The sequence below is a fragment of the Schistocerca nitens genome, chromosome 1 (assembly GCF_023898315.1).
Source record: "Schistocerca nitens isolate TAMUIC-IGC-003100 chromosome 1, iqSchNite1.1, whole genome shotgun sequence".
Lineage (NCBI taxonomy): Eukaryota > Metazoa > Arthropoda > Insecta > Orthoptera > Acrididae > Schistocerca > Schistocerca nitens.
In genome coordinates this window covers 992,985,318-993,008,093 of record NC_064614.1, presented here as the reverse complement: position 1 = coordinate 993,008,093, position 22,776 = coordinate 992,985,318, and the positions used below count along the sequence as shown (strand labels likewise).

At 38.8% G+C, this 22,776-nt stretch overlaps 1 protein-coding gene across 1 annotated transcript in view; it reads left to right on the top strand.

The window, feature by feature from the left end:
- Window positions 1-22,776, top strand: part of LOC126195200 (protein furry) — a 1,217,589-nt gene that overhangs the window by 97,811 nt on the left and 1,097,002 nt on the right. Inside the window, exons 19-21 of the mRNA XM_049933718.1 lie at window positions 14,477-14,647; window positions 17,678-17,827; window positions 17,911-18,080. Of these exons, the coding sequence (XP_049789675.1) occupies window positions 14,477-14,647; window positions 17,678-17,827; window positions 17,911-18,080 (491 nt within the window). The remainder of the gene's footprint in view (window positions 1-14,476; window positions 14,648-17,677; window positions 17,828-17,910; window positions 18,081-22,776) is intronic.

Genomic DNA, 22,776 nt, shown 5'->3' with positions numbered 1-22,776 from the left:
GGACAAAAACAGAACAGGAAGTGCTTAAGGAAAATATTTAAGAAAGCTTTAAATTTTTGATTTACATTTTATGCTTTACGAATCTCTTCCGACCATTCTTCCCTTAAGTTTTTTTTTAACTCTACGGCAGGGTTATTGGTCCATCACCACCCCTCCACCCCCACTCAGTTTATGCATTGTATGGACCACATAAATAATTACTTCTGGTTTTTCCAGTAATTTTTCATTTGATCAGAGTGCTGTTGTTGCCATACATCTGACCACTTTGCTCCAGTTTTCTTTTTTAAGATGGAAATGAAAATCTAACTTTTTCTTTCGAAACCTATCTCTGTTCAGAATTACATGTTCTTCAGTCTTCATCTCTTTCAGACACTTCTGATTTTTGGTGCTACTTGCACCAGGATGTTGACATGTTCAAAAATTCCTTTTCAGAACCTGTTTTCATTCGCCTGAACCATATATCCATACAACAATGTCTTCTGTTTTCTCATTGTTACATTTAGATGTAGTGATCATCATTACTCCTGTTCCTGTATTCGTGCTGTGTTTTATTTGTCCCAGTGTATTTCTTCAGATTTCCCTCTGCTTCTTTCCATGTTTTCTGTTTCTCCTGTCTTAACTACATCCAGGCTGCATATAAGCATTTCGGTTTTATTACTCTTATCTTTATTTAACTGAAAGTCCATTTCCACCTTCCTTGCTCTGAGTCTATTAGCCTCTCTGTCACAGTCATTCATCTGCATTACTTCACCAAGACATTTAAATTTATTCATACTCTTAATTTTTCGGTAACAAATGTTCATGAAATGTAGAATGTTTTATATGCCATGTATTATAATTTTGCTTAAGATGTTTTAAAGCCTGTTTTTCCCTGCAGTTATTTTCAAAATGTTGATTGTTATTGCTACCATTACTATGTCTTCGGATGGTGTTTCAAGACAGTCAGTAAGAGATAGACATTGAATTGTAAGATCCTTGTTTTTGTAGCCCAGTTGCATCTTGTCATTTGCTCCGTTCTTTCTGAGTTGTTGTTCCCATTATTGGATCTTTTCAAGAACACAGTGGAAAGAAATAGGGGGTAGACCTCTCTTTGCCTAACACTCATTCACACATCAAAAACTTCAGGTACCTCTACTAAAAATTATCTTTAGTTTTTGTATTTATTAGTATATACCAAATTACATTCCTTGTTTTATCATCCACACAAAACTCTTCCAATATTTGGAACAAAGATGTTATGTCAACACAGTCATATGCCTTTTGATGTCCACAAATACAGTAACATACGGCATGCATTTTACTATTCTGTCTTGGATAATGAGCGTAAGACTCAAGATCTGCTTCAGCACTTTAAAAAGGATCTTGTATGTAACTGGTAAGAGTGATACACTCTGTAGTTGTGGACAAGAGTTTTATCTCCTTTCCTATGTGAAGGATAAATTAAGGTGCACTTCCAATCATCTGAAATTTCTTTCTTTAGCCATATATTCTGCACTACTTGTTTTAACATCTGCAGTAGATTTCCTTTGCCTGGTTTCTGTAATTATGCACCTGCTACTTTGTTGTTTTTCATTTATTGAATGGTTTCTAAAAATTCCTCCTTATGTGGTGGCTTTTATACAAGAACTTCACTTTCTATGTTGAGGTGGGAAGTCTCTCTTTTGGTTCATCACAGTATAATAATTTCATGAAATATTTAGTTAATAATTCACAATTTTCTTTGTTTGGGAATGCTAACTTTCCATTTTCCTTTCAAAAGGAGAGATGGGGTTGTATGTAGAAAACATTTTTGTTGGAAAATGTTACAAAATATTACACTGCAGTAATTCTCCTGAGGCATGTTGAATTTGAGGTGAACAGCAGCACGCAATATAACTGGTGCCTATTTGAATCTGGAAAACAAAGAGAAAAAAAAATCTATGTAATCCACATGAGTGTACCTAATGAACAATGTGGAGGATTTTAAGTTAACTGAGTTTTGTGTAATTGGCAAGAATCTGAATGAAGTCATTCAGTTTTCACCAAAAAAGGACAGTCATTTGTTAATAATTATTGTTTAAAATAACTAATAGAAAATCCCTTATATGGTTCACTTCAAGGTTAAATTTTCAAATAAAAAGATTGAAAATTAAAGTTACGCTGTATGCTGTTTTGAAATATCATATTCTGAGAAAAATGCATTTGGAGTCTTGAAATGTGTTAAAGACATGAACAAATTGAAAAATTCTACTTTTAGAAACTCTTACCACTGGCCTGTCATACTGTTGCCATTGCAATTTAAATCATATCCACTAGTTTATCACAGAAATATCAGTCAAGATAATTCCATGAACACACAAAACTTTACAATTCTGTTTAGCCCTATTCCAAGAAGGCATCTTGCTAGGATGGTTGATTTCATATATGTTCGATATAAACTTACTACTTGGTATAACAGTTTCTGGGCAGTGGGGACAAGCGATAATTATTGTGGAGCTTAAGCCTTGAGAACTTCATTCTTGCAACATGATGTCTGCATTGCACGTTTTACATTTCATGTGTTGAGAAATAACAGAGAAAATGGCAATAAAATTGATAATCCTGTAGCTCAGTCCATAATTCGCATCCAAATCCTGGTCACTGTCTTTCAGTTTCTTAGCAGTAACGACATACTGCTTCAATGTCTTTTTGGATGCAATGTTTTTGTACATTTTCTGCCTGAGTACACTTTCTTACCACTCCTCCTCACTTGAATGACAAAACTATACACTATAAGATCACAAATACAGTATCAAAAGTTGATACTACTCAGAAAAATCAACATTCGAAGTAAAAGAATGGTCTTTTGTAAACATACAGATGCTTACTGATGCCAAGCTAATGTGTTATTAAGTTTTTGAAAACAGCCACAAGTCACTCTTAGTATTTTTTGTTTACCAGTTTTGCTCCTCAACAACTAGAGAATTTTAAGAACATACAATTTAAAGTTGGCCGACAGCACTAAAGATTGTGTTTAAAGTTGGCTGACAACACAGATTAAATGTAATCTTTGCTCCTGTCAGTGTCATCATTTACTGCAGTAAACAGACATTTTAATCTTCAGTACTTTCAGCCAACTTCAAACTGTATATTCTGATGATGATCTTCATTTGAAGAGTGAAACCAGTAAATAAAAAATACTAAGTGTGACTTATGGCTGTTTCCAAAAACTCAGGTTTAACAGTTGCTTCACCTGCAAATGATGCCTGCTCTTGCTAATGTATCATTGTTGTGGAAATGCTTTTGACTACACTCAGACCCAACAGGGGTATCGAGCTGGTGCAAGTAGGCTGTTTCGTGACATGTGAGGTACTAGAGGAGCAGCTCAGAATTCCACAGAACAGTTTTTACCTCTGGGAATCAGATTTTTTGTCCCATATTTTAGAAGGTTTGAAACAACTTTTAAGCCAATTAAGAAACAGATTTTTTGAAAATGCTACAGTGGTAAAATGAATTTTCCTTCTAGTGTGAATACCACCCTTGACATGGCTGCTTGTGTTTTGTCAGAGCTTCCTCATATTCTTTGTTTCACCGTCTATGTTTCTTATTTATTGTTATTGAAGCTGTTTTGACAGCAATCTTTATCATTCTGTCTTCCATCCCTTCCCGTGTTTGAGTATATCAATGTGTCGGGGTTTTAAATGGAGTCGTTTGTGTGTTGTCATTGGTTAAGTTCAGGCACATCTCATGGTTTTCATACTGGGGGTGGTTACAAAATTTATCAATTGGAGCTAATCTTGACCTCGGGCTACGCTACAGAACAGTCTGTCACCACGACCAATATTTTAGAGGGGCAGGGGGGAATATCATACTCTAGCCAAACGTCTACATACTGTAGTGTCTTTCTGTTTCATAAGGAACTACTAAATAGCATCAAAGGCTGACTCCAAGGTAAAATCTAGAGGTAGTTCATTTATCCTCCAACATCACATTTCCCAACAGTTTACTACAACAGATGCGTTTTGGGGAGATCTTTAATGCACTGCATACTTAATTTTCTTGGTACTTTCATTTCTAAATTTCTGATGTTTAATGTTTTCTGCACTTGAACTGTGGCATTTGTGCCTTTTCTTGACAAAAAAAGGATGTTGTCATGATGTCACAGATCTTGTGCTGTGAGTGGCTGACAAGAGCAACCCGAGCAACAGTGCATTACAAAAATATGCAGTTTAAGTGATATAGCACACACAATCCCTCAACTGCATTCTGCACATTGCCTGTTAAAATTTTGTGTATACTCTTGCGTGTTCTCATTCTTGATTCATGTTTACATTGGGTGTGAGTGCACCAGTTCCCTTTACTTTCATCCTAACCACATATTCCAAAATTTTACCTCATAAATTGCACATATTGTGTTGTTTCTGAGCTCATGTATGCTGCTATTATTCGCAAGAAATCAAAACTCACTAAACTCAGGGATAATACACTCACAAAAAGAAACTTGCTAATAACATATGTTACCCACAGTCAGCAAGCAAGGACACTAATGTAACGGGATATATTTCGTGCATGGGTTATATTTTGTGCGCTTTTTCCTCAAATCATTCATGAAATTCTCACTAGGTGGTGATATTTGTATAACTGTACTCTAGTGCACTCTGGTTCCATATGCAATCGTATTCCAGCGGTAGACAGAATAGCCTATGGCAGACACAAGAAGAACTGTCTAGAATGCTATCAAAACAATAATACTTAGTATCAATTTATGACATGTCAAAGCACAATAGAGACACACAGAGACAAGGATTCGATCATGAAGTTTCAGTAACTCTATTCATTGTCTTTTGATTTAACCAGTGGAATTTGAAATTTGTGTGCAGGTTGATAAGGCACATTTACACAAAACACCAGAGCCTTCGGGACAGCCATAAGAGCTATGTACTGAGGAACCCCCCCCATATGGCTGCTATATAGAGCTAAGCAGCAGTTTAAGGTGCAGCCTTAAGGCTAGGTACTACCTGTTCAAAAAACATCAGTTAGTATCGCGTATCAACAGTTCTGAAAATGTTGACCTGCATTATTTAAATCTTTGTGGAAAATATGCAGCTCCATCTCAGAGCCTTTAATTATGAGTTGTGGCTGGTTAAGTTACTACAACACACTGAACACACTGTTTTTTTTTTTTTATAATCTGAACCTCATTGCTCACAATGTCAAAGTTTTTCTGCCTGGTTACTCAGCCGGCCGCGGTGGTCTCGCAGTTCTAGGCGCGCAGTCCGGAACCGTGCGACTGCTGCAGTTGCAGGTTCAAATCCTGCCTTGGGCATGGATGTGTGTGATGTCCTTAGGTTAGTTAGGTTTAAGTAGTTCTAAGTTCTAGGGGACTGATGACCACCGCAGTTGAGTCCCATAGTGCTCAGAGCCATTTGAACCATTTTTTTTGGTTACTCAGTTTCCAAAGCACAGAAGCTGTAGGATAAATCTAAACTGAAGCTATCAAATGTGCACCATCTCTTGGATGTTTTGACTGATGCAGTAGACTTGAAAATAATACTGTCTTCTGAACTGACTCTAACATAGTGACTTCATAGACTTTCCAGCGTAATAATTCTTGATAGTCTTCTGGGGTTTGCTGCCGGATGATAAAATCATGACTCTATATTTTGGTGATCCATGCGTCTACCATCTTCAGGAGAATACTGCAGCCGCTGCTGCCGATGATGATGATGAGTCCTGCCAAAACTGATCCAAGGCTACAAATCATCATCCTAAATAGGCCTTCATACTGTATTTGGAACGTGCATCAGCCAACACAGTTGTGTTGACCCAGAGACTGTTCTGATGGTGCTGCCCCTGTTAGAACACAAAAGTGTGTTATGTCTTGATGCAAGTTAGGACAGGGTTCACCCCCTGCTAAGAGGGAAACCTTTGCCTTTATTAATAATTTTATCTGCCAACCCAATTTTGGTTGACTCTTTATAAATGCTTTTCCAAAACCTGAAAGTACTGGCAACTGTCAGTGTCTCATTAAATTTCATTCCTTGTCCCTTGTTTACACAATGTTTCACTACTACCAATTTTTCTGACTGTTGTAGACTTGTACGGCAGTGACGTTCCACATGCCTTTCATGGTCTGTGAGAATCAAATGGCTTCTATAAGTCTTTCCACATTGTCATGAATTTCTATATCTGGCAGGGTTTCTAAGTCCCAAATCATATCTGATAGAGCCACGTTATGTCTTAATCTTGGAAGGCAGACAGAACCCAGTCTTAATGTTAAAACTCCTCAGAATATTTCCAATCTTAAACGCTATATCCCCAGCATAAGCAATAAAGATGACAGAGCTATACTTCTCTTTGTGCACCTCTTGGGATGGTCCAAATTCCATATCCCAATAAATCTGCTTCTCAGAGTGTCCATTTTCCTCATACACAACCGTCAATTGTATGAGTTCCTGGGTTAAACTGTGTCAGAAATATGTTCTCGTACCAGAGTCCTGAGAATGCCGCAACACTGGAATGGTGAATGGCAACTCTTAGTGTACAGATACTGATTGGTATGTGTCAGCTTTTTGTGAACACTATGCCCCAGAGAACCATCATGTTTGTTATAAACCACGATGTTAAAAAATGGAAACCTCCCATCACTTCCAACGTCCATGGTAAATTTAACCCTGGGATGAAGACAGTTGAAATGGTTCTAAAATCTGCGAGGCTAGGCAAAAAAGGTATCATCGACATACCTCCAGTAGCACATTGGTTGTGAAACTGGAGTCCTGAGTGCTCTATCCTGAAGCCCTCATGAATAAACTGATGACTATGGGCAATAAAGGGCTACCAATTAGAGGACTGCATGTGGTTTTTATGCTCACTTGAATTGCTTGGTGCATGTAGTTTGCGAATGTCTAGCATATGTTAATACAGCTGGTTTGGATGTGGGTAGCAACTACATTTAACTGCCTTCATGCTTGTTTGAGAATCTCACGCTCAAATGACCTGACTCTCTACTCTAGTTACTCCATACCTGCTCTGTTGCCCACTGCAGCATCATGACACATGGAGATGAGGTGAAGGAGAGTGAAAAGCAAAACTTGATTTGAAAGAATATATCCAGCTTGCAAAAGATGATGGTCTTAGCAGTGTTTGGGAGAGAGTTTCATCAATGACTGTTAAGGATGAACAGGTGATGTGAATTTCATACAGAAAAAGCTTGAAGCAAGGAACATAGACTAGGTGGAACAGCTTATTTTGAATGCTACAATCTGTAGTTAAACAGTTTGAGAATGTCACGGAAAGGCATGCAGAGAATTTGCATCACTGAATAACTTATTGGTTATTATAACGACACTGCAAAAGAGTTCATGACATTTTTAGAGCCATCCAAAGATGCAACAGAATTGCATGAAGGCTAAAAGTATCCTACAGTTCAGTTTAATTTATTATGGGTGCATAAACTGAAAAGTCATACCAACATAGTGCCTGAAGATTCAGAGGTACGTTTAAATTACTGTACACCCAGTTTCCTTGCTAATAGTTGCCGTGTGTCCAGTAAATGAAAATTGTGCTTAATTGCAAAATACCAGCTTTGGTGTCCCTGCCATTTTGGAACTACAATAGAACTGTCATATTATCATCTATTAACTATAGAAGCTACAAGTGCTGAAAGTGTGATGTCTCCATCTCATAGGAGAGAAAGTGTAAATTCAGATGTTGCACAGAGTAGACACTTTTCTGTGACTGCCCGTTAGATTACAAAGAATGATGTCCATTTCTAATAGAGATGAGATGTTAAATACTGTGTGTTAAAGTTGTTATGAAATATCCATTCTAGGTAAGGTAGACCAAAATTATAATGTGACAATATCATCTTACTCAGTTTTTGTGATGCCTGTAAATATATAGTTAGTGCCCCCAGAAGAACATCAACCACACTCACAAACCAATGTAATGTAGTCTCTGTTTTCAGAGTTGTTAGACCAGCGATCATCAATTTGTGACCCATGGGCTGCATGCGGCCTGAATCAAGTATTCTTGTGGCACGTGGTTCTCAGCCATACTTTATAATAATATTTATCAAGTGACTAACATCTAAATGCAAAATGTCAGTTAACATTGAGAGTGTCAAAAGAGTGCAGTTTTCCTGCTCAGTAACAAACAAAAATTCTTGCAGAGGCAATAGTATTTTAAGTTGTGCTTAATTTTATGTGATATTGCCGAGTTCAGTTAGGAGCAAAATAAAGTTGTCTGCTTACCTCAGGCATGGAGGTTTAAGTAGAGTGGCCACTATCAGAGTAAGGGAGTGTGATGGAGGGAATGTTTTGTTGTTTGTCTTCCATTGTTAAAACTCACAGGCATGAGCTACTCATACTGATCAGCTATTATGATTCTTATTTCTAGTAAGAAACATTAATTTAAACTAGGCTGCTGTAATACAATGCATTGAGCAGAAGGAAAATGATGTTCAAAACATCTAGGAACCGTTTGCGATTGTTGCTGATAAGTCTTCTGGGCTGTATGGCCATTATTGAAGAAACTTTTTGATCTCTGATGTTTTGTCCAGAGCTGCATTGGACTTCTTCAGAGGTGTTCCTGGTGATGCTAAGACTTGCCAACTGACAAGTTGGATGTTACAGAATGACTTACTGTGCAAAGTGGGTGTCTTCAAGTTTAATGTGATCAGCAGAGATAATCTTTGTCAGAGATATCCTTTGTCAGAGACAAAACTTAACTATCGATTGTCGCTAGTCAAGGATAAGAAACTTATCTATTGATTCTGCTAAACCACTGTCCACTTATCACCGAGTTTCATACTTCTTGTTTTCTGTTAAAATGATATATGTTAGATGTTATGTATTTTGATGGCTTCTCTGTGTAGTTTTTTATGAGTGTTTTTCATTATAGATAAAATTTTGATTTCAGAAAACTGCACTTCATGATGTCCTGCTCTGTTACAGCTGATTTTTCTATTTTCCCTAGTCAGCAAAGACGTTTATGCCCCCCCCCCCCCCCCTCCAGTCTTTTACTCGTGCTTCTCTTAGTAGCTCCGATGTAGACCTTTCCACAAGTCAAGTACACAAAATCTTACATGCTCCACTTGCTGACAGAGGAGGGCATGTGTCCTTAACAGATCGGAGTGGTTTACGTATTTTCTTAGTTGGTCTAAAAACTGTTGTGATGTCATGTTTCTGTAAAATCTTGCAAACTGATCAGTTACTTTTTTGATAAAATGGGGAGAAACCATACTCTTCCATCATTGTGTGTATTGTTGTCCTTTTTTCCTACTGTTAGTCTTTCATAGATCCCTATTTATTTCTTTGCTTGAATAGCCATTCGTCTTGAAAGCCTGCTTCAGATGTTCTAATTTACCATCCAAATTCTTTTGGCTGTGTCAACAAGATTTTTAATGACACCTTTCTGTTGTTGTGGATGGTGGTTAGACTTCTTATGTAAATATTTGTGTATAGGCAGTGGCTCTACAGAATCAATAGATAAGTTTTTTATCTTTGACGTGCAACAATCGATAGTTAAGTTTTGTCTCTGACAATGATTATCTCTGCCGATCGTGTGTAAACTTGACCAGTCTGCCTTGTTAGTCAGCAAGACTCAGCGTTGTCAGAAGCAGCTCCAAAGATTTCCTCGCAGCTCTGGATGAAACAAAATGAAAAGTTTCTTTGACCATGACTATACAGGCTGGTAGACTCATCAGCAACTATGACTTCCAGTTGTGATAGCCCTCATTGTATGATTTATGGTCATGTCTCATATTGCATAACGCTCTTAAGTATAAGTAAAGTTGCTGTTGTTAAGCTATTAATCATCTGCTCACACGGACTAACATACTTACTTATGTAGGTAACCAATTAATAATGAGATCGGTACATACATGGCCATAGGTGCTGACCCACAGTGTTGGTATTAGCTCCTGTGCAAAAAAGTTTAATGCCCACTGGGTGTGTCTGTGTGCCACATCATACTCAATCTACCAATGAGCGTGATCTGTATTTATCCTGAATACTTAGTTGGGACAATGGAGATCCACTTGAACGTGGAAGTTTAACTGTAGTCTATTTTCCAAGCAAGCAAGAAGAAAGTTTCATTTTCCAGGCTGAAATACAGATAGCAAAATATATTTCAATTTGCAGGGAATCCTATCTGAGACTGATGAAGCACACTTGACACAAAACGAGTATATGACATTACTATAATTAATTTAATTACATCACTATCAGAATATAACTAAGAGATAATTTTCTTCCTGTTTGATTTCTCATTTCTTAGTTTGCAAAATTCATGTATGTAACTTTGAATCAATAAAGCAGATGTCGTTATAAGAAACAGCAATGTGATTTTTCATTCTGAGAATAACCGTCATTACAAAAGTTGATAGTTCCTTAGTTTTCCTGTGAAACTTTTAACTTTTTTTCCAAATTTGTTAATGTTTAAAGCAAGCAGTTTCTTCTTACAGATCATAAGTACATCACATTTAGATGCTACCTTGTAGGAATATACGCCCACTGCATAAATAATGAGAGTTTTTCAGAAGCCATACCAGCCTACAAACACACAGAACAGCAAGCATGTCAAACTGGGCAGCCTCTGCCCTCCATACTCACCAGCACTGCTCCTAGCTTTTATACTTGCACATGCCACGCCCAAGTGTGATGTGCTTGAGTGAGCAAAATACTGATTTTTCTAACTGTTGTAGCCTCACATTATGGCAATGTTCCATGCAGCTGTCCTGAACTGTGCAAATAAGATTGTAAGCCTTCTCAAACTGACATGGAATTTTGTGTATGCCAGGCTACCTAAGTCCCAAATCATCTTTGACAAGAGCCAAGCAGTGCCTTAATTTTGGAAGGTGGGTCAAACACACTGTTTATGTTAAAACTCCTTAAAATTCTTCCAGTCTTAAATTATATGGCCCCATCAGAAGGAATAAAGGCCATATATCTGTGCTTCTCTTCATGCTTCCAGCTGTCTCTAACATTATCCCTGAAAACTTCACCTCACAGTTGTCAACTCTTCTAATGCAAAATTGTCTAGGTGTTTCAGTATTAGATGTTGTTTTTCCAGTGTGTTTAAGTAATAATGGCAATCACTAAACCATCAGAAATGATCATTATCAGTCTTCACATAGGCTGCAGAACAACTGACTATCTTCATATCGATTTTCGTTCCTACTAGTATACAGCAGTTGGAAGATTTTTCCATTTGCATATTAAAATTACAAGAGCTATTTTATTAAATATACACTCCTGGAAATTGAAAAAAGAACACATTGACACCGGTGTGTCAGACCCACCATACTTGCTCCGGACACTGCGAGAGGGCTTACAAGCAATGATCACACGCACGGCACAGCGGACACACCAGGAACCGCGGTGTTGGCCGTCGAATGGCGCTAGCTGCGCAGCATTTGTGCACCGCCGCCGTCAGTGTCAGCCAGTTTGCCGTGGCATATGGAGCTCCATCGCAGTCTTTAACACTGGTAGCATGCCGCGACAGCGTGGACGTGAACCGTATGTGCAGTTGACGGACTTTGAGCGAGGGCGTATAGTGGGCATGCGGGAGGCCGGGTGGACGTACCGCTGAATTGCTCAACACGTGGGGCGTGAGGTCTCCACAGTACATCGATGTTGTCTCCAGTGGTCGGCGGAAGGTGCACGTGCCCGTCGACCTGGGACCGGACCGCAGCGATGCACGGATGCACGCCAAGACCGTAGGATCCTACGCAGTGCCGTAGGGGACCGCACCGCCACTTCCCAGCAAATTAGGGACACTGTTGCTCCTGGGGTATCGGCGAGGACCATTCGCAACCGTCTCCATGAAGCTGGGCTACGGTCCCGCACATCGTTAGGCCGTCTTCCACTCACGCCCCAACATCGTGCAGCCCGCCTCCAGTGGTGTCGCGACAGGCGTGAATGGAGGGACGAATGGAGACGTGTCGTCTTCAGCGATGAGAGTCGCTTCTGCCTTGGTGCCAATGATGGTCGTATGTGCGTGTTTGGCGCCGTGCAGGTGAGCGCCACAATCAGGACTGCATACGACCGAGGCACACAGGGCCAACACCCGGCATCATGGTGTGGGGAGCGATCTCCTACACTGGCCGTACACCACTGGTGATCGTCGAGGGGACACTGAATAGTGCACGGTACATCCAAACCGTCATCGAACCCATCGTTCTACCATTCCTAGACCGGCAAGGGAACTTGCTGTTCCAACAGGACAATGCACGTCCGCATGTATCCCGTGCCACCCAACGTGCTCTAGAAGGTGTAAGTCAACTACCCTGGCCAGCAAGATCTCCGGATCTGTCCCCCATTGAGCATGTTTGGGACTGGATGAAGCGTCGTCTCACGCGGTCTGCACGTCCAGCACGAACGCTGGTCCAACTGAGGCGCCAGGTGGAAATGGCATGGCAAGCCGTTCCACAGGACTACATCCAGCATCTCTACGATCGTCTCCATGGGAGAATAGCAGCCTGCATTGCTGCGAAAGGTAGATATACACTGTACTAGTGCCGACATTGTGCATGCTCTGTTGCCTGTGTCTATGTGCCTGTGGTTCTGTCAGTGTGATCATGTGATGTATCTGACCCCAGGAATGTGTCAATAAAGTTTCCCCTTCCTGGGACAATGAATTCACGGTGTTCTTATTTCAATTTCCAGGAGTGTAATTGTTCAATGGAATATGATCTTCAGGTGATTTCCAGATTATGGTTAGTTTGCCATAATAGTTCCTAACTGAGAATAGTTTAGTGACAATATTGCAACATAATTTTAAATCATGAGTTTATTTATGTTACATTAAAACTTTTATTTATAAGGGCAATGTATTTGGACAACATTTGCTACTTTGAGAATTACTTCACACAATAAAATGTTTAATGCTGCAGGAGCAGGTTTTACTTAATTTGCAACCACTACATACAGTCGGAATATTATCATAACAATTTCTCCCATAACTTACTTGCCTGCAGCTCGTTGCCTAGTGCTCTGGATAACGGGGTCCCGGGTTTGATTCCCGGCCGGGTTGGGGATTTTCTCTGCCTGGGGCTGCGTATCTGTGTTGTCCTCATCATTTCATCATCAGCATCACCATCACCATCACCATCATCATCATCATCATCATTTGTAGCAGTGGCTAGATTGGACTGTGTACAAAAATTGGATTGTATAAAAATTGGGACTTCATATGGGTGCTGATGACCGTGCAGTTGAGCGCCCCACAAACCAAACATAACTTACTTATTGTTAAGCACTGGTATGATAAAAAATTAGTAATTTCATTAAGATAGTAATAGGCTCAGAATGTAAACTACAATTTAGGTTTCTCGAGTTGGGCTAGTGCTATGTATTATCCATTGTGTAACATTTATATATCTTAGATCTTAGAATTTCATAATATCTGTGGAAATGGTTCTGGAAATAATAATTGGTTATTTTGTACCTTTTTTTCTCAGTATTGAATATCTTGCTGCTGTAAACTTCAATGGTACTTCTTATTCCAACAAATGCTGTCCAAGTTTTACAGCCGATATATAACTTAAGGTGTTTTACTAAAGACTTTTTTTCTTATATAATATTATGTCTTTAGCTGCACAGCTTTACTTTCATGGCTCAGCATTGCCTGTGCTTTTGGTAATTTGACTTTGTTCTTCATGGTATTTTTTCTTTTTTTCCTATTTGAAGTGCACAAGAGGCTTTTGCATCACTTAGGCATGCAATGTTGAGTGATTCTCTTGAGTCTCTGGTACATCATACTCAGTCATTAGGTCGTTTTGCTGTACCTCAGTCCAGGAGCCAACAACATAAGAGGTGGAGGTGAGGGAGTCAATGTAGCACACTAACATGCAGTTAGTGTGGGATGTTTTTAGTATTGAGAGTAAGGTGTAGCAAATCATTCTGCATTGTATAGACAGCATATTGACTCCTGAGTATTTTTCTGCATCATGTTGACACAAACTTTGTACAGAGCTAAATCCAGTCAAGGACTGTATTTGCAGATGACTAGTTTTTAATACCATTATATTGCGTTGTTAGCCTCTAGTGTGTTAATGTAATGTGAGAAGCAGTTTAACGTAATTTGTGAAGCAGTTTTCATAAGCAGGTAGTCAATTAGGTAGTTTGACAAGCTCTGTAGCAGTGGTAGTAAGCTTGGTCCGTACCGCTCACTAGTGGGCATTCCAGCTTTCGTGGTGGGCAGTAGCCAGCAGGGATGTTAAAAACATTTTCAGTAGGTTATCGTAAAATTTTGATGTAAACTACTTGTTAACTAACTTTTATTACATGCCTTAACATATTGTAATTCTCCTTTATAAATCTTGTTAGCCAAAGTATTTTCCCTGTTTTTACTGTGGAACTGGTGGGTACTCTGACAGTTGCAGTTTAAGTTAATTGTAAAACAGCCACTGGTGGACTGGCAAGTGTAGTTTTTAGCTTAGTGGATACTGGCACAAAATATAAGAACAAAGTAAAATATTTCTCAGTACTTATTTATTGGTCTTTGTTTTATTTAGCTCTTCCCCAGACAGTCTGACAATGGAACGCAATGATAACAAATCTCCTGGGAGCAATATATCTCCTGCCGCTCTTTATAAGCTGGTAGTTCCTTTACTGCGATGTGAAACACCTGATGTGAGGGATGCTGCAGTCCATGCTCTAGGAAAAGTTAATTCAGATGCTCTGAAGTAAGTTAATTTTTGTTTGTAAGTAAAATTTTAATTTTATTTTAAGAATGACAGTATCCTCATATTACAATACGTACATAGGAATTAAATGCAACAATGTTCATTGTATAGCTTACTGTCTATTACGTGTTTATCCAAACAGGTTTAGTCTCTGCTGCTGCACCATTGATAAATTTTTATATGTATATTAGGACTGCTGCATTGCCAGATTTGCATTTCATTTGTGTTCTGGGTATGTTGGTGTTGGTTTTGATGATATTACCACTTAGAATGCTTCTCAGTTTTCCAATCATTTTTGCACATTTTTTACTCATCAGTTAGAACTTTTGTGTCCCAACGTATTTGACTATGGCATAATAGTGCGTTTTGGGCAGCAGACAGTCTCATAGAAGATGATGAGTAGTAGGTATCCTCATTGTCCATGTGCCTGTCTGCTACTCTTCGCTTAATGTATTTGGAGAGTAGTGAGTATTCCTCATATAGGTATGTATATTGTATTAAAAAATTTCCCATTGACATTACAAAGTATGTTTGTTGAAGAGAAGATACAATAGTTTAAGTGTAGAAGCACAGTAACAGGAGAATGCTTAAGATGCCAAGTAACCTACAAGGCACGAAAAAATAATAATGAAATCAAATTTGAAAGCTTCTGATCAAACATGTAATTTCTTTAAATAAAAGATACAGCGTGATACTATGATGACACAACACCATTGGAAAAACGACTTTCAGTAACCCAAACAAAAAGAAACATACCATGTTTATGGAAAACCAGAAGATTGCTTTAAACATATGCACTGCACCTGTGAGCACACAGATTGATTAAATCATCTGGCTATTAATGATTAGAAAGAAATATAAAAGAATAAAAAAAATACAAAGGAGTGGTGGAGAAAAAGAGCAAGAGAAGAGATCCTTGTTTAAAAAAATTCTGATATTCGTAGTTTCCTAGTCCATAATTCTAGTACAGCAATATCTTCAATATTCTTTTTTTCCTGGTTGAGGAATTCAGTGCCTCAACTGTTGGGTGAATAGTTACCTTTGTTTCACTATTAGTGAGCGTTGAACCAAGTTGATACTGATTTTTAAAAATGTAATCTGTGTAAAGTTAGTGACATTTACTTGGTAGGGTGGAAAAGTTATTTACAGTGTGGTCCCATTGAGTCTGGTTTCATATAATCTGCTCTTCAAACATCAACCCCTCTTTACAACCCTAACTACAAGGGGCATTCAATATATTTGCAACTCATATTTTTCCCCAGTTTATTTTATCATTACTTATTTTATGATTACTTAAATTTAATGAATTAATACATTTAAACAGAAATTGGTTTAAATGTTACATTTCTGACCATTTTTGATTTCAACTGTCCTTCAATAGCAACATTCTGTTGTTATCATATCCCCACTTTCTCTCGTCTTTTTTTATCTCTGTGGCTCCGGCTCTGTCAGCTGTTTTAAATCCCCTATACTTGACCCTTTCTGTACCTATTTTTTGAAAGTTTGTAACAGTATCTACAGTTGCGAACGGCACAGTGCTGTGTATTTGTGCTGATTTCCTGTGAAAACACATTATTTTACTGGAAAATGAAAGCTCAACAAGAATTTTCTACCAGTGACGTGACAGGGGAAAACATTGAAACTATAACTTTTGATGAAATAAAAATTCACCATAGCTCTTAAATACACTTTTTCAATTTGTAAAGCAAAAGGTATATAACTGACAGTCCTCCTGCATCTGTGGGTCCAGTAGCTATAGCTACAGTCAAGTAATTGTAGGACATATCATTGAAATTATGAGTTATAATTTCATAGTAAGTGATGAACATTTGACACTATACACTGAACCTGAGGAACAAAATGTTTTTGATGAGGTGTGTGGATTCTCCCTCCCTCCCTCCCTCCCTCCCTCCCTCCCTCCCTCCCTCCCTCCCTCCCTCCCCCCCCCCCCCCCACACACTCTCCCACTCACTCTTTGCTCACACACAGGCACAGGCATTTAAGTGTGAATTGCAGAGTAGCCATATAGATGTAGATGCACTACATGCAGTCTTATTTTATTTATAACAGGTTCCTTCTCCAAGTACAATGTGATTGACAATGATTACAATCCTAGCAAATATTCCTCTTGTATTTTGGTTACCTTCACTATCACTGACAGCCATCCAAAGTGGAAGCTCTCATTATTAAAATCACAATTCCCCAGCTCAGTGAGAGAGAGAAAATCTTCAAATTTGGAAGAAAGATATAGAACTAGGTGACACTAGAATGACAAAATTACATTTTTCAACCCCCAAAATTCTGAAAGATTTCAAGATACATGAGGCTGTTACAAACAAGTGGTGATGAGAACATTACAACAGCAGGCTATGACATTGTGGGGAGTAAAACGTAATTTGATAGCAGTGGGAATCGAATGCAAGCAGGCAAATTGATAATCAGTGTACTAGACCATAGCACTATACTGCTTACTTCATCCAGGTGCTCAAAAATCCCTCACATTGTACTTGACAATCTTCAGAGAGCATTCCTTATTCTCCAACGGCCCATTCAGGCAAGATATCTAAAAGGGGCGCTTACCTGCTTCTATTCACACAGTATGAGCCACATCGGTGACTCCTGTCTTTCACTCCCTGCTTGTTATTCATTTGTTTTATAAAATAGTCTATGATATGCTTAACAAAAGAGTACCTGGCGAAAACTGAAAGGGACTGTCAGTGCAATTGAATGGCAGTTGAGTAATGGTAGTTCCAGCTCTTTCAGTGATAAGACAGAGAGAAGACCAAAAGCTGCAAAACCTGCACAATATCTCTCTGCTAAATTCATTTATAGCATTACAGTCATCCTTGCTGATGTGCAGGGTGGGAGAAGACAATTGTAAGGTATTAGTAGTCTGCTTGTAGCAATACAACATTTTATTGTTATTGTCTTATTGCGTAAGGCTATTGAAATACTTGCATGTCACATTGTTTGCAGAACATGATCAAACAATGATTATATGGAAATTATATTATTTGTTTATTTTTGTAGGGATCTAATGGAGGAATTATCTGTGTACATAAGAGAGGCAGTGGATAGAAAGCAGGAGAATATGAGAAGAAGACGGAGACGAGATGCTCTTCGTTTACAATTAGTTAGAGTCCTTGAGCTTATAGCTGAATATGGAACCTTTGGAAACTGGTATGTGCACTTTGTACAGTGTTTCATTACTCTAATCTTAACAACAGCTCCATTATACAGCACATGCTTTTTTTGCATTTCAGTCAGTGGGTGCTAGATCGTGAAACTCAGTCACTTCATCCTACTTTTGTTGAATATGTTGATGGAGCCCGCCTGTATTTGGAAAGTGAAGCAGACAAGGATGTGCAAGCTGTCAAAGATATAAAATTTCATTTCTGCAACTTCATAAGAAAAATGATAAAAAGTTTCTCATGTAAGTATTATTATCAATTTACAATTTTTGTAGATACTTTGTTGTAGCAATAGCAAATGAATAATAAATTAGATACAAGAATACATGTTGCTGATTCATTCTGTTACCCTCTACCTCAGCCCATACTTCTACAGTTATTTTGTTTCTAGCAGAAATATTCTACTGTTAGCTGTCACAGCCATTGATCTCACAGTAGTTCCTCTGATATAAAGATGCATAAGCAAGGTGATGTGACAGTATATCAGTACAAGCATACATAGTGCACAGATAGATCATTATTAAGCCAAACTAATGATGTTTGCTCAAAGGGTCATCTTATTCTTTGTGACTTGGCAAGCTGATAGCAAACAGGTAAGAGTGATAAGCTGCACATCAAAGAAGCAAGTGGACTTCTCATTTGATGTGATCAGATGCTAGAAAAGGATGGCATGTTGGCCTCTTACACAATGAGACAAATCTCGGCTTCCACAATGCACAAAACTTGAATTTTAAAGAAATTAATGTGCTTTTTCATGAAAACTGAAGAACAAGCTGGTTCAGGCATTGCTCAAATACAAGATCTGTTCAAAAAATTCCGGAACATTCGTAATTTCGCACCAATGGTGTGTTGGAGTGAAATGCATCTGGCATCCCTGCACATGCTTGTGTTAATGTGTAACTGCCAGACGTTTCATTGTTGTATGTCTGTTAGTTATTGTTCAGTGCTGTATTGAGTAGAACGTTGTGTCACACAGTTTGCGAATTTCAAGATGGCAGAGTTAGAGCAACAATTTGTCTGCATTAAATTATGCATAAAACTCAAGGAAACCTTTACAGAGACACACCAAATGATGCAGGAAGCCTATGATGACGAGTGTGATGCAGGAAGCCTATGATGACGAGTGCTTAAGCCATACTCAGTGTTACAAATGGTTCACATGATTTAAAAATGGCTGGACAGAGGTTAGAGATGACCCTCGTTCAGGATGCTCTTCAACATCTACCAATGACACTCATGTCACGAATGTCAACAAAATTGTGAGTGCCAATCAAAGACTGACTGACTGAGAGATTTCAGAAGAATGTAACATTTTGGTTGGATGTTGTCATGAAATCCTGACACAGCATCTTGGAATGTATTGTGTTGCCGCTAAGTTTGTCCTATGGCTCATGAGTCAAGACCAGAAAAACTTTTGTCTGGCAATCTGTGATGAGCTTTTGGATTGCACAAATGAGAACCAGATGTTCCTTAAGAGAATCATAACTAGTGATGAGACATGGGTCTATGGTTATGATGTTGAGACCAAGGGTCAGTCTTCAAAATGGGTTGGGAAAGGTTGTCCAAGTCCAAAAGGAGCTTGTCAGGTCAGGTCAAATGTGAAAGCCATGCTGACAGTTTTCTTTGACTTTGAAGGATTAGTTCATTGTGAATTAATATCACAGGGACAAACTGTTAATCAGTGGTACTATCAGGATGGATTGCAACACCTGTGAGAAAATGTGAGATGAAAATGATCTGAAATGTGGTGAGACAATTCATGGCTCTTGCATCACGATACACACCTGCACATTCATCCCTGTTGGTGCGTGACTGTTTCACAAAAACCAAATCACTGTGCTGCCTCATCCTCCATACTTTCCAAACATGGCGCCTGTGGTCTTTTTTATTTGCAAAGTTGAAAACCACATTGAAAGGATGAAGATTTGCAATGATAGACAAGATAAAAGAAAATTCGCAGACGGCGCTTCCTGCAATCCAGTAAGAGGCGTCCCAAGGCTGCTTCTGGAGTTGGAAACGGCATTGGGAGCAGTGTATCAATTGTGGAGGAGGGTATTTTGAAGGAGACCATGCACAATAAGTAAAAGGTAAACGTAGAAAAAGTTTGTGGACATAGTTCTGGAATTTTTTTGAAAGACCTCATACATAATCATATTGAGATGACTGTACTCTAGTTTAACATGCAGTGAGCTACAGTGAAATTCATGTCAAAATAAAATTGATTAACTAATAATAAAGTATCATTCTGTAACTCCTGATGAAGGTGTCTGTAATCACAAAACTCTAGTAGAACAAAAATATTTAGATGACAAACGTTTGAGATTGTGAAATGTTTGAAAATAAGGGAGAACTAAGTTGCAAATCTATAAATGTCATTTCAGCACCTACAGCAGTGATGGAGTTGATGTGCCAGCTGCTAAGAGGATTGCTTTGAAGGATTTTATAGCACATGTAATTTGACTAAGGTAACAGTTTGGAAAGTTACTAATGATGTTCTACTATCATTGTTTCACTACTAATGTCTGCAAATCTGATAATCAGTTTATCATGTCATTTATTCAGGATGAATACCAACAATGTTTTGGCCAAAAATGAACATCTAATTATCATCTAGTGAAATGGGAACAACTGGAGCAGGACTGCTGGCTGAGATGTCACAGTGGCTAGTACACTGGACACATATTTGGTGTTATGATAATTAAAATTACCATCCTGCAAACCAAATTTAGGTTTTCCATGCTTTTGCTCAATGATTGAGGCAAATGCTGGAATTGTTCTTTCTTTTTAAAATAGATCCTCTGGTTTTCTTCCCCATCCTTCAACTGATTTGAGTTATATACTTAATCTCTAATGACCTCATTGTCAATGAGTCATTAAACCCCCCTCTCCACGTCTTCCTTGTTTTTAAGTGGCGTTGGTAGACACACAAATTTACAAATTGAATTGCATCTCCCAAGTTTTCAGAATCGCTTAAAATTCATTTGTTGGGATAAAGATGATGATGGTTTTCCTTCAAAGGGCACTGAAGGGATGGAAAGCGATTCCAAACACAGGTTCATCAGAGACACAGGTTACAGGAAAAGTGGGAAGTAAAATGGGATTAATAATGTAGATTTGAGTTTCCTCAATTTCGTTTTGCAATTAAGCAAGATTATTAACTACAGTTTGGCCCATCTTCAGCAGCCTTCTTGTACTGGGAAACAGTAAAAAACAAATTTTAATTTAAGAGATCAGTAAAAATTGAGTCATGAAAATCACTAAAGTCATTAAATAAGCACAGGTAATACACGAGGTGTGGCTAGAAAAAAACCGGACTAGTACTGGTGAAACAATAAAACGAATGCAATAAGGCTGAAAGTTGCGTGGCCTGTCACGTGACTCTTGCTCCGCCTAATGCTCGAGTTTCATCTGCCTCCTGCACTCAGTCTGCCCGTGGCGTCTGTTTTAAGTAGTTGACGTTTTGTCTGTGCGTCGGAAAATGTTGAGTGTACAGAAAGAACAGCGTGTTAACATCAAATTTTGTTTCAAACTAGGAAAATCCGCAAGTGAAACGTTTGTAATGTTACAACAAGTGTACGGCGATGATTGTTTATCGCAAACACAAGTGTTTGAGTGGTTTAAACGATTTAAAGATGGCCGCGAAGACACCAGTGATGACACTCGCACTGGCAGACCATTGTCAGCAAAAACTGATGCATCATTGAAAAAATCGGTAAACTTGTTCGACAAGATCGCCGTTTAACAATCTGAGCAGTGTCTGAGTTAACAGGAGTTGACAAGGAAAGTGAAACCACATACGTACACTGCAAGCTGTGTGACATATTGCATTATCATGCTGGTAGAAGCCATCATGTCAAGGAAAAACAAACTGCATGTATGGGTGGACATCGCGTATTTTCACAGTAATCACGTAAAGTTCGTTTTGTTTACATACCGCGTCCAGGCCGAACTTTTGAGCTTTCAGATTAAACTTCATACCGCAATTTTAAGTGCATTTACTGATAGTTTAGTGTGCTAAATACGTTTGCTGCCCCTTTATATCTGTAGAGTATCGTCATCTCTTAAGTAATTTCCAGTAAAAAACTTCTGAACCACTGTTTACATAGTCGCAAGTAGGCCTAATTTTTTCATACACGTATTTTCATTGTTTTCCGGGAACTTTATTGTCTTTCTGTCTCTAAAATCGATTTGTACCATGAGTGTAAAGTGCCTGACGTGCTGTAGAATCGTTAGCTCCGGGGTCTGGTGTGATGGATGTAGTAACTTTTTTCATTGGGGCGATTGTAGTGGCGTGGGAATTGGGAAAATGAGCGAGACTCATCAGTGGTTCTGTAGGCTATGCAGTAGAGATAGAAAGATTTTGGAACAGGAGGGGAAAATTGCTGCCCTCCAGGCTGAGTTAATGAGGCTAGGTGAGCACTGGGCAGGTTAAGGGGGGAGAAGGGTAAACATGAGTGGGAAGTAGCAACAGGCATAAGGAACAGGCCAAGAAATTCTTCTGACAGCTTTGTTATTAATGTACAAAATAGGTTTGACCTGTTGCCTCAGTCAGAAACTGATGAGCCTCTCACAGAAGTAGATGTAGACAGGGCTCAACAAGCTTTCAGCAGCAAATTGAATAAGAATGTAGGGAAGTCTGCAAAGAGAAAGAAAGTCTTGTTGCTAGGTAGTTCGCATGCTAGGGGTGTGGGCCAACTTCTGCAGGATGAATTAGGGTCAGAATACCAGGTCACAAGTTTTTTCAAACCTAGTGCTGGACTGGGGCAGGTTACAGAGGTTTTAGGTTCACTATGTACAGGCTTTACTAAGGAAGATACCATGGTTATTGTGGGTGGGCCGGGCAACAGTATTGACAGAGATCCGGGGTACAGCATAGAGTGTGACCTGGCAAAGATTGCATCAACATCGAGTCATACCAGTGTTGGGTTTGTGTCGGTT